General features: G+C 41.9%; 1 protein-coding gene across 3 annotated transcripts in view; it reads right to left on the bottom strand.

The window, feature by feature from the left end:
- Positions 1–23: 23 nt before the first annotated feature.
- Positions 24–13,010, bottom strand: part of sh3kbp1 (SH3-domain kinase binding protein 1) — a 25,532-nt gene continuing 12,545 nt past the window's right edge. The window contains exons 4-19 of one of the 3 annotated variants that reach the window (XM_031850106.1): positions 12,847–12,953; positions 12,034–12,172; positions 11,694–11,773; positions 9,851–9,940; positions 5,218–5,287; positions 4,713–4,807; positions 4,453–4,548; positions 4,280–4,331; positions 4,119–4,190; positions 2,971–3,112; positions 2,791–2,861; positions 2,534–2,640; positions 1,841–1,966; positions 1,344–1,555; positions 982–1,045; positions 24–528 (exon numbers count right to left, since the gene is read on the bottom strand). In XM_031850106.1, the coding sequence (XP_031705966.1) occupies positions 490–528; positions 982–1,045; positions 1,344–1,555; positions 1,841–1,966; positions 2,534–2,640; positions 2,791–2,861; positions 2,971–3,112; positions 4,119–4,190; positions 4,280–4,331; positions 4,453–4,548; positions 4,713–4,807; positions 5,218–5,287; positions 9,851–9,940; positions 11,694–11,773; positions 12,034–12,172; positions 12,847–12,953 (1,562 nt within the window). In that variant the 3' untranslated portion in view covers positions 24–489. The remainder of the gene's footprint in view (positions 529–981; positions 1,046–1,343; positions 1,556–1,840; positions 1,967–2,533; positions 2,641–2,790; positions 2,862–2,970; positions 3,113–4,118; positions 4,191–4,279; positions 4,332–4,452; positions 4,549–4,712; positions 4,808–5,217; positions 5,288–9,850; positions 9,941–11,693; positions 11,774–12,033; positions 12,173–12,846; positions 12,954–13,010) is intronic. The other 2 variants (XM_031850107.1, XM_031850108.1) reach the window with 2 other exon arrangements.

Here is a 13,010-nt window from a genome sequence, read left to right as displayed (position 1 = left end):
CACACACACACACACACACACACACACACACACACACACACACACACACACACACACACACACACACACACACACACACACACACACACACACGGTGAAGGCCACAGAGTGGACACAGACCAGCACAGAGGTTGTCTGAACCAACCGGGCTACGAAGGTTGAGTCTCCAGAAGTACCAGCGAGGTCGCCACGGAAGCCTCTGTGTCATCGTTCTGAGTACCGGTGGCACAGCAAGCTTTGACAAGATAGCAGTAAACTTAAGAAGAGAAGCCTCTTTAAAATAAAAAAACAAATAAAGAAGTAAACGCTGGATAAGGCGACGTCAGAGGAGGGGGAAGGAAGGTGGATGGTTCCATGGTACTGTATTGTCGCTGATGTTGATCCTGACGATCATTTGGCACAAACTTTGTTTTGGCTGAAGTGTCTCGGCCAACAGTGAGAATGTTCAAATGTTGACGCCGATGTGGCGATAAGAGGATGCTTCAGTCTTCATTTCGACAGGCTCTTCCTTATGTGCTCTACTTCCATCTGCCAAACAAAGACACACATATTGTGGTTTCATTTATTGTGCGGTTAAAGTCATTTAGCTGCTGCTCTTAAAATCCTTTCTGGATGAGAGTACGCCAGTGTTACTAGAGAATGAGTGGTTTTCACATTCAATTAATAAGTTGATTATCTAATCTACAAAATGGGTTACATTGCTTGATTTTTGTCCTGACCAAAACCAGAAAGTATTAGTACTATTGCATCTAATGATCACAGCATTTTTCATAACGCGTGTGTCCTATATCCGGTATTTCTTGGGTATTAGACCAGATTTTTTTATACTTCCTGTGGCATTTCTTCTAAAAAGCTCAATAATGAACTCTAAATTAACCAATTTACACCCAATATATACAGTACATACATATTATTACTATATACTAAGATTTCTAATGCCATTCATTTCAGAATCTGCTTTGTTTGTTTGTTTAGTCTCACCTGTAAACTAACACGAATCTTCCTCTCGTCATCCAGCGCGTTGGTCAACTGCTTCATCTCTTGCCTGAAATACACACAAATACACCATGACTCCAATACACACACACACACACACACACACACACTCAGGCATGCTTGTAGACACAGGTATAATAATACACTTTATTTATAAAGAACTTTTCAAGTGCTTTACATGGGTGAACCAGGATTATAACATTACAGGACGGCAAATAAAAGTTAATACAACGGAAATAAAACACCCACAATAAAAACAAAACTGATAAATCAATGTGTTGGAACTTAACCCATGAGATTTTTTCTTGTGATTTAAAAGGTTTTAAAAGATTCTAGGTTTAACGTACCTGTGCTGGCTCTTCAGCAGTTCTATGGAGGACCTCAGGTCCCTCAGCTGGTTCCTGAGTTCCTCCAGTGTCGGGGGGGTCAGAGGTGAATGCCTGAGCTCGGGGGAGGGGCTCAGACCCGAGGAGGAAGACGGGGACGCGGGGCGATGGCCGGCGTTCGGCAGGGTCAGGACAGAGGGCTTGGTGGGCAGTGGGACTTTACTGTCAGGTACCTGAGGGCAAATGTAAACACAGATCAGAGATGATATTATGAATTCAGGAATTCTTCTATCTTAACATCTAAAATATAACCTGGTCGTTAGGAATCCAGATGACAGTAAATATGTATAATTTGGTGGTGAGCACTTTACAGAAAATACGTCCTTAAAGTGCTGAGAAAAATGGAAATTGTAACAAACGAGATTGTTTTTGCCAACTGAATGCTCAGAAACATGAAAATATGTGGCGTGGCGCCCTCTGCTGGATGGAATAAATAGTGATAATGAAGGTGGTCGTACAGGGACGGTGGGGACTCCTTTCCTCATGGAAACTTCTACAGGTCTGCAGGGGACCGACTCCGGCTCCTCCTTCTGCTTCCTGTCCATCACTGTAGGGGAGTCCAGGTCGATACTGGACAGGGAAGACTGCAAGACAGACATCTAGTCAGTGCAAAGTCGGTGGCTTTCTGAAGCACTCTACAGATACCGTTATCAGAAATATGTAATTTAAATACAGTCATAATCCATATAAACAGCTCCACTTCGCAATGCCCAAAAGGAAAAGAAAACACATGTTGCACCAAGACTCAACACTAACCTTCGTATTGATCAGTACAATAGGTTTTCCACAAATTAACAATATGCTTTGAATACCGATAGCTAAATCATTAGCATGGACACCAAACAGAGTTATGTACCCATTTCATGCTGCACAAAGTAGTTCGTACTATATAGTCATTATCATAGTATTCTGTTTTTAGTGATTAATAAATTAACTAATAATATATACATTAATATAGTATATTTTGATGTTACTACTTTTGTAGTTTTACTTCAGTAAACTTAGAGGACTTTTTCTTGGAGCAGAGTATTTCTACACTGTGGTATTGTTGCTTTTACTGAAAGTGATGTGAGTGCTTCTTCCACCCCTGTTGGTGACACAGTGGTGTACATCAACACGTCCTTCTCAGTGGGCTGATTAAAGACACTCACTGGTGTGAAGATCTGTGATCGAGGCCGGCGGTCTGTGACTCTCGGCCGCGTCGCCGTAGGATGACTCAGCTTCTCTGTTGACGCCACCACCACGTTGAGGTCCACATCTGAAACACAAACAACAGCTGATCATCAGCTGTTTGACACAAGACACAGAGAGAGAGAGAGCGAGAGAGAGAGAGCGAGAGTGCTCCGACAGTTACTAAGGCACCATATCTTGATCTCAGCGAGTCGATGCTCCTGTCACTCAAACTCACCAGCGTCATGTGACCTGTCAGGGGCAGAATCTGGTGTCGAAGCCCCGCCCTCTGACTTGGGGCTTTCACACCTGAGCAGGTAAACCATACAACAACATTAGGCTGTATACGCTCAGGAGTATTTGGGATTTCTTTCTTTTTCGTAAGAGCCTGTGTGTGTGTGTGTGTGTGTGTACTGACGCTAGAGTGGGCGGTCTCTCAGGACGCCGCGGGGGTTGTGAGGAAGAGGAGGTGCTTGTCTTTGGGGGGAGGGGTTTCTTGGGAAGGGTAGATGGGAGGGAGGGCTTGGGGATGTCTCCAAGCTTCACTTCTTCACCTACACCTACACTCACACACAGAATCACACAACACACATGGATGTTCAAAGGGAAAAATCATAAAAAAAACGTATTGTACGGCATAAATACACACATGTACACTCACAAACATGCATGCATAGGTGAGGGCAAGGTAGGAGTACAAGAGATGCAAAGCCAGAGAAGATTTGTTAAAGATTAGAACTGAAGGAGAAGAAAGGTCTGGAGTTGCCCCAGGCTGGGACGGAAAAACAGAACAAGAAGCAAGGAAATAAAATTGACCAGAGATGATCAGTTGATTTTGGTTTATGAGCACGCATGAGATTTAGTAAGGGACTTATTTGACAAATAACTAGAAATAGCAACTTTATACTTCTACTCCACTACATTTCAGAGGCAAATATTAAGTACTTTTTACTTCACGATATTTATCTAACAGCCGTAGAATCGACTAAGATTTTAAATTTAAAAAAGTACGTGATACATTTATAAAATAGCTTCTTCTTGAGGCCCATTGTCACAAGTTTCAGATATTATGTGTGCGAGTTGTAAGCAGTTCAATCAGTGATGTCCCCAATTAAAAAACAGTTTGAGGCCAAAAAGGTCAAATAATAATAATAATTTAATAATTTGTCTATTTGTGCTGTAATAATACGATACAAGGAGACAAAATGAAAGTTTGTGTTTGTCAAGATCACCACCTCAGTGCCCAGAGCTTCCTGTTGCACACAGAATGATGTTGACAGTGTTTCCTCAATCAAAGCTTTGTTCCTCCGCTTTACAACGGAGGACAAACAAACTGCAAAGTGATCTGTTGTTTCAACAGAAACCTGCTGCATGTTCGTCATCGTCCAGTTTTCACGCTGATATCGAGTCTCCGTTTCATGCTGCAACCCTTTCCAGCAAATCAAATGCCGGATTATTAATATGAAGCGTGTTAGTTAGTGATCCGTCCGTTGCCGGCTGAACAGATCAGCAGAAAGTTGCAGGCTGAAGGCGGGCCGAGCCGGGCCAAAGTGGTCTAGACTGTACCTCGATCCTGGTCTCTCTGTGGCAGGTGCTCAGGTCGCTCGGGAGGAACCTTCTTGACCTCCGACTTTCTCTCTACAGGTCAGAGTTTTTACAGGTTTCTCTCTCTTTCTCTCTCAGAACATGGAAACACCAGAGAGGAAAGACATATGATGTTACTGTACCTGTGGTGTGTTTAGCTGAAGGTGCACTGGGAGGAGGCGGTTTCTTTGGTCTCTGGAAACACACAGAAATGTAAAAACATGTTAATAATACATCATGTCTTTGAGGCTTTCCTGCCTTCTAATATCACAAGAAACAGACAACTACTGCATGTTTCCTTGCGCCAAAAGATTACCTCTTTATCCACGTCGAGCAGCTTGACAAAGTTATCTGGAAAGACACCTTGCCGTCCCCCGATCTCCCCCTTCCACCAGCCCGCGTCAGCACACTCCTGCACAAAAGACAGCAAAGTGTGTTTGGTATGAGCTGCACCTTAAATGCTTGCTCGGTGTATTTAATGTGCACCTGGATGTTCTTCAAGCAAATGAAAGCAACCAAAAGATGCAAGAATAAAAGCAGACGTATAAACACACACACACACACGTTCTAAATTACCTTGCTGATGATGTTGATGATTTCTCCCTCTTTTAGTGACAGCTCGTCTTCGTTTTGTCCTTCATATGGAAAGAGGACTTTACATAGCTCCCGCCCTGCCAATCAAGAAGAATCAAGAGTTGAAAAACAAGAGAGTGGAGGTTTTCATTGCATTTCATTGTTCAATCCCGTGACGTATGACGACAATAAAGCAGAATTCACATGCAAAAAAGGTTCATCTTTCCCACAACAATCATGTTTGCGTATTGTTTTGTCATCTGGATTTGAGTTTTTTCTACACAGCTTGTTAATGTAATACTTTAGCTTTCCCAAAAGTTTGATGTCGGAGCTTTCCACAAGCACCTGAACACATCAGTAAGCAGGTATTTACAAGGCGGTGTCTAAAGAAAGCTTCTACATGAAAAACGTCACTATGCTTTAGAAAATGGTCGAATGTTTCTTTGTCTCATCAGATTATATTGTTGTTTGTGTTGGATTTATCTTTACAACAGTTCAGCTGTCTCACCTTTGGCTTTGCCATCAGGTTCAGTCTTCATGGTCTCCGGCTGAACGCTCGCTGCTTTCCCCTCGTTGACCTGAAAGAAGGACAGATGGGGGGGAAAACCTTTAGTTTCACATCCAAACTCAGATCTTCAGATGGACTTACATCTGCAACAGATATCATCGTTTTGCAACCAGCTGTGTAATCTCGGTCTTATTTCAGTGTGTGTAATCACTATGCTTCGGTTTGGACTTCCTGTTCATGCCAGGGTTAGTTCGACCGACGTCTCTAGAAACGATCGTGACCTGGTTTGATTCAGCTGTGGTTCACTCCTCCTAATGTATCGATTAATCTACCAGTTATTAACTTATTCAGTCCTACACCCTAAGATATTCAGTTTAATGTGATCTTAAACAGGGAAAAAAAGAAAAAAAATCCATATTTGAGAGGCTGAAAAATCATAAACTGAAGGACAAAGAAATAAAGAATTAAATTGAAGTAATCACTTTCCTCCAGCGGACAGCAATGTCCCACAGCTCCCATCTAACCATCTAATTAGAGAGGATGAGATCGGATTTAGCACAAAAGCCACCAAGCTGACTGCATGATGCAGTGTGTGTGTGTGTGTGTGGTGTAGGTTATTAAAGGAGCCGTTGTTTTCTGGCTGGAGTGGATCCCTTGACAGTGTTTGTGGAACCAGGGTGGCTCTTCCACAGGAAAACACACACATACACACATTCATACATTCACAAGACCCGGTCTGTCCCGAACACACACACAGCTCTGTTCTGTTCGGAACACACCACCTCCCCCGCCAGCTTCTCTCCTCTCTCTCTCTCTGCACCCTTCTCCCCCCCTCCCTCTCTAATGAGACCAATGTGGTGCCACAAGCATTGAGACATCATTACAACATCACAGAGACGCTTCCATGTCCAAGTATCACATGTTTCTGGGCCTCTTATAGACAGAGGAAGTATTCTGATCCTTTACTCAAATAAAAGTACTAATAATACACTGTGAAAATACTCGGTTAATTAAAAGGACAGTCTGTAGCATTTATGGGGATCTATTGGCAGAAATGGAATATAATATTAACCTATAAGTAAGAGTTGTTTTGTTTTTGTTACCTTACAATGAGCAGTTTATATCTATATATGGAGCAGGTCCTCTTCAGAGTCCGCCATGTTTCTACAGAAGCTCAGAACGGACGAACCAAACACTGACTGAAGTTTTCCTTCAGGCTGAGCAGGCGGTAGAAGTTTCAGTTGGTTGCAATCTACAACCTCACCACTGGATGCCGCCAAATCCTACACACTAGACATTTAATTTAAAATATGTATTTATAATCTGGAAAATGTACTCAAAGTATCAAAAGTAGAAGTACTTAATAGAGAGAAATGATCGCTCTGAGTGTATATAGCATTTTAGTTGAGGTGAAGCTAATTTTAAACAATTTTATACATATTAAATTATATATATTGTGCTTCATGAGAAATATCAAAACAGCTGATTTTTTGATAACTTTTTTAATTAGCTCATTGATTAATTGACTCATAGTTTAGGCTCAATTTTTAAATACTGGGTAGTTTTAATTTATGACAATGTGTCACGTTTTAAACGTTCTTTGTATATTTTGTATGTAAATCTTGGTTTGTAAAAAAACCCTGAAATTATTACTTTAATATGAATTTAGTGGAGTAGAAGTGTCATGTAATGAAGTTAGCTTCAAAAAGGGAACTATTTTCTTATTTAGTGCAGGAGAAACCTCACATGACCCAACAGCTGCATTTACTGTACTGCACATCTGGCTGCTTCAGAGCCGCGTCGTTGTAAACCAAAGTGTGACCGGAGGAATTTCAAACACGCGTATAAAGCCGTCAGTTTTCTTCCTCTACTGTAAAATGTCACACGTTGAGAAATAAACAAACATCACCAACCTTGAGTAAAGTGTTGAGCTGCACCGTGTGGCCTCGGAATTTCAAGTGAGTCCATTTGAACGACCCTAATGTGGCATTAATGACTCAGCGAATGTTTTTATATGACATATGCTGACGTGTCCGGCCTCTGGAGGGGACTTTTCATGTGTTTTTAGGTGGTTTGCTGTACAACTGCCCACATCCATGAAACAACGCTGATGAAAGTGGTGAGAATGAACCAAAACAGTGAAGTTGAAGGCTTAGATACCAAAACAATGAGCTAAAAGACACTAAAATACCCCCCCCCATTCATATTTTACACAGTCCATTCATCTATTGATAAAATAAAAACGTGATTTATTGTAGTGGCTTAAAGTCTTCTGCCCGTTTCTTGTCTCCAGCATGACACTAAATTGCATGAAATAACATTTTAGTTACCTCTCTACAGCATTAAGTACAGACAGTATATTTACTGTATGACACTGCGTCTTGTTCTCTATTAATATAATTAAGGTGCTTTCTTCTGACTTACTACAGTGCAGGTCTCCACTGTCCTGCTGACCGTGAGGAAATAATCTCTTTTTTGGGCCAAGTTTAATAAATCCACAACAGATTTCTTGGATGTTTTGATTTGCAGAATAAGTGATTTGACGAGGAAAGCGTTGATGTCTCCCTTGAAGGACAGAGAGAAGACTAAATATAAACCTCCCATGACTGATAACGTGCACAGAGCAGACATTACAGAGGCTGATATGTTACAGCCAGTCAGCTGGTATGATCCAAGTTACTATAACTAGCAAAATATTTATTAAAACGAGCATTACTTTATTAATTTAAGTCTGAAGGGAAATTCCTCACTTTGTCCGACCATAGAATAAGTCGGTGAATCTGCCTCTGGGATCGACTATCCCTCCTAAACTTGTTTTTGTTTTACATTGAAGACTCAGCTGAGTTGAGTGACTTTGACTCACTGCAAAGAAAAAAGTCTGGATGAAACACTGAAACACTTCCCCTTTGGCCAGAATCAGAGCTGAACGATGTTGAATACTGGCACAAAAATAATCTAATTTATCATCATCAGCTAGTAAAACACTGTGTGTGATGCAGCACATTAGGACTTCACCCACTTTAAGAGCAGCTGACCTTCTAGTTCAGTTATAAAGTTGACGTGGCTTCCTGTGACTCAGTGCCCCCCCCCCCCCCCCCGGATGGAGACGCTCTGCTCTCACCTCCTTCAAAGCCTCATTAGAGAGACATGTCTCACCATAAAGCAACTTAACGGCCTCCTGACTGACAGACATCCTCAGATGTCTGGAGGAGCTGCAGGAAGGTTCGATCACCACTCTGGCTTTTAAAAGTCTCTTTACATTCAGGATTTTAAGTCTTCTTTACCTTCTTAATTTATTGTGTTTCCATCCCGTGTCTCTCCCTTTCTTCATCTATTAGTCTCAGTTCTGTTCAGCTACTCAGAGGATGACATGTTCCTCATGCAGGTTTCTTATTTAGATTACAAAATAAAGGAGAAAACAAATCTAAAGTGTAATGTCTCCTGATGGGTGAAATGTGCTTTTAAAAACCTTCCAAGATTAACGTTTAATGGGAAACATTAACACCTTGTTAAAACTTTTTGTCAAATTCATAGATTTGGAATTTAAGGGTCAGTTCACCACAATTACCAAACCCACACTTTCTTCCTCCTGGTGGTTTCCAGCAATACAGATAATTTACGTTTTTATTTGCAGAACTTTTCATCTACATTTTAAATTTCTGACCCTTTTTTTCCGATACCCCTTTTTAAAAAGATCTGCAAATAAAACCAAAAGTATCTGCATCGCCAGAAACCAATGGGAGTAAGTAAGTATGTTTTTATTTTCTTTGTTATTTTGGTAAACTGACCCTTTAATTCCTTTAATCCATGAATTTGACTATTTTCATGCCAAAAAAAAAAAAAAAGATTAAAGCGTATTTAGCAGTTCCCCCAAAAAATGCATTCCTGGCAGAGAGACACAGTCTTTGAAATGGTACTTTGATCATCAACAGACACATTTAATGTGTACTCTACAAAACACACTTTCTGCATGATGTATCAGTTAACTTAAGGCTGACTCCACCGACTTCGCCAAACCTGAAAGTCCACCGCAGCTAAACCACAACACTTGAAACACTGTTTAATCTCACGTGAAACAGCGCACATTGAAAGGGTAAGAGAAGAAGAACGTGAGGGACAGAGGATGGAAATAAAACAAATCAAATTCGGGGACAAACACAAGAGAGGAACAGAAATAGAGAAAATGTGACCTTACCGTCCTCTCCTCTGGTTCCAGTCAAACACAGACAGACGGACAGACAGACAGAGCTTTGCTACATCAGCGCCGGCAGCAGGAGACAGTGTGTGTGTGAATATGTAAACGTCAGTGAAAAACTGTAAAACCTCCCCTCCTCTCCCTCTCCCTCCCTCTCCCTCTCCCTCTCCCTGCCGAGCTCTCACTTCTGCTTTGCTTGTCAAATCCCTGCAGGATGTGTGTGTGTGTGTGTGTGTGTGTGTGTGTATATGTGTGTCAGTCAACATAAAACCACTTCCTGTGCTGTAAACCTGAAACAGAGGAAGGGGAGGAGCCAAGGCCGGGACTTCCTTCCTTAGCTTCACAGAATACAATGATCACAGTATCAAAAAATGTATGAAGTAAGTGTTTGTTTGCGTGTGCGTGTGTGTGTGTGTGTGTGGGGGGGGGGGGTCTCACCTTGTCCCCCTCTGAGTCCACTTCCATGGAGCGTGGTCTGAGCCTGATGGGCTGGTCTTTGAAGATGTCACCAAAGCCAAACCCTCGGACCTACAGGAAGCAGGATAAAAGAGGTGAAACACTGGAATTTAAACACAATATTTAAAGGAACATGTCGCTGAAAAAAAAAAAAAAAAAAATCTGAGGTTTGGGTTTCACACACTGACCCCTGGTGGCCCTGAACGTGTGAAGCTTTGTGGGAGGCAGCAGCTGTTTCAGTGGATTCCAATGAGTCACCACGTCCACTGCAGCGTCATCTGAATGTTCACATTGTTCCCAAAACATGGCTGAACACACAGCTTACATTCGTCCCTGGCAGTCACACAAGCTGGGAGTTTAGCCATGTTTTTGATCTGATTGTCACACTGACTTTTTATTTTTATTTCACTTCGTTCTGTCACCCAAACAGTGACATTCAATGTTTGCTGATTTCGTTTTGCCCCAACCAATCAGGAGAGAGAAACAGTTAACGGTTTTCACACTGATCAAAACAGATGTAGGCGTTGTTATTCTATAACAACTCCTACATCCGCGTCAATTTCATGCACCATTTTTCTATTGATGTTTTTCATGAATAGAGTGCTGCAGGAATGAGTCCTAAAACCAGGAAATGAGTAAGCACGTTTTGCACTCCCAGTTCCCTCATCTTGAAGTCAATGTGTTTGTTGTTTTGACTGTGTTTCTGGTTAGATGTCTGAAATAAGGTCTGTGTTAAAACGAGGTTATGCGATTTTAACGTTTTGTTTTACGACGTCTAAAATGCGTCAGTAAATAGCCCTCTCGGGAATTTTGTCATCTACACTAGCGCTCATGTGACTGTGGTGTAGTTCGTTTATAGCCTAACGTTGACTTTGTATTCATTCTCCAAAAATCATAAAAGCGGAGGTAACAATAGCAAAAATACAAATGGAAAAAGTTGATTGGCTTTTTGTCGAGGGAACCAGTGTGCTAATAACTTCCTGTTGGTCTGCACAATTACTTTACCCCTGCAGTAATTAATGTAGATAGGTAGCTAGGATGACATCTCCATTCCTAACCCCACCTCCTAAGCTCTGATTGGTCCCAATAATACAAGTTGCTTTAAAAAGGGACAGTTCACCCCCAGAACAAAAATAGATATTTTTCCATTTCCTCTTTTCATCCACAGACTTTGTTGTGAGCGGTGTCTCGCAGGAACTATGGTTGAAAGAAAGTAGTTCCTACATGAAACTGCTCACAACGAGGTCTGTGGATGGTCTTGAGCAACCGGGTCAGGATTTTTTGAAAGAGACACTGCGGTTGACTTTTTTTGGCGCTTTACGCACCACAAACCAAATGAATACATTGGAGAAGGCAACTCACACCAAAACAATCTAGACTACAAGGTAAGAGTAAAAAAATGTGTATTTCTTGGTTTAAGTGTTCCTTTAAAAATAAACCACAAGACGTGTAGAAGATGCGTTTTTCGACATATTTCGTCAAAAATGTGTGCTGAGCATACGGGTGGATAGAGGAGAGGGGGTGCATTACGCTGCAGGAGTGTGTTGAGTACAGACATTTTATTATTTCTATTTTCCCTGCACAACTGAGACGCTGTTGCAACTGCTTTAAATCAAGGAGCCAACATTCGCTCCGTTTGATACTTAAAAACGTGATCCGACCGTGTGTGAGGCTCACAGTGTGCGCGGCAGGGCATTAAGATTCGGGTTTTAGATCTCGGGCAGGATAATTCTTGTCTGATGATGGTCCTAAGACCAGTGTGACGAATTAGTTGTTTAGACGAAGTGCGGTGCAGAGGAATGTAGAACTGTACAACATGGATTACCTTCTTGGGCTGGATTTCTCCTGACCCCGTCTCTGACCGACTGTCGCCTCCATCACTCTCACTGCCTGGGCTGTCCTTACCTACACACACACACACACGCACACGCACACGCACACGCACACGCACACACGCACACACACACGCACACACACACAGAATAGATATTACATGCTAGCTTCAACACTTCAAATGTAGATTCAGTAGAATCATTTTCATTATTTATAAGAAAATGTCATGGTAATTCAAACATCCAAAGTTATTTATACAACAACCAGAGCCAGTAGCTTATGTTTTTTTTATATGCGACGGCCTTCCCACCATCCGATTGGCTGAGACTCACTGGTGCGTGTGCTGTGCAGCTCCTCCTGCGATGTGTCCAAGGAGGACGTTTCCGACTCAGTCTGGACAACTTTGGTGAAATTGGAGGGGAACATTCCAGTCTTCCCATTTACAAATCCCTCCCACCAGCCCTCCTCCACCTAAACACACAACACACACAACACACAGAGAAAGCAGAGCAAAGATTTACACAGATATCTACACGGGCACTGACTCTCCAAAGAGGAAGAGCTTGTGTTTCATTTTAAGGTTCATTTTCAGTGGCAGCTGAGAAAACCAGAAGAGCATCGGACAGTAATTTCGCTAACAAGCTGTGCCTACAACACCAAGATTCACCAGATGTCCCAATCTAAAGTATGTCAAAAGCAGTATGCCAAAAAATACCAGGATGTCTTACTGCATTCGGTTGCATTTTGCAGCGGCTCCTGGAAACCTTTCAGTTAGCAGAGCTGTAGCGACTTTAATTCAGCCGTATATACACTCTACAAAATTAATTTATTGTCATTGTACAACCGGGTCGCATAACCAAATGCAGTCTGTAGTCTCATTTTGCTACATGAGAAAAACACACACAAAAAAACAAACCTGAGCTCCTTGTATTTGGTATTTGGATCAATATATAAACTTGTCAGTGCTCTCTGGTTAAACAAACACAACATTCATATATGTTTACTCCCATCATATCTCTTTATAAAACAAGCGATAAATGTGCTAAAAAGGACACTTGATGTGTGTTTTATGGAGGCGTATTTCTGCAGACTGGCCTTCATAAAGTGTATTTATGATTCACTGTGGGTCCAGTGATCAGTCTTACCTCTGATATGATCTCGATGACATCTCCTATTTTCAACTCGAGCTCGTCTTCATGCTGAGGCGCGTAGCTGAACGCCGCTTTACATCTCCGCTTACGGATCTGCTCTACTGCAAACGCGCGCGCACACACACACACACACACACACACACACACACACACACACA

This window comes from Anarrhichthys ocellatus, unplaced genomic scaffold (assembly GCF_004355925.1).
Source record: "Anarrhichthys ocellatus isolate YVR2014 unplaced genomic scaffold, GSC_Weel_1.0 scaffold10, whole genome shotgun sequence".
Taxonomy (NCBI): Eukaryota; Metazoa; Chordata; class Actinopteri; order Perciformes; family Anarhichadidae; genus Anarrhichthys; species Anarrhichthys ocellatus.
This window is presented reverse-complemented; position numbering and strand designations above follow the sequence as displayed.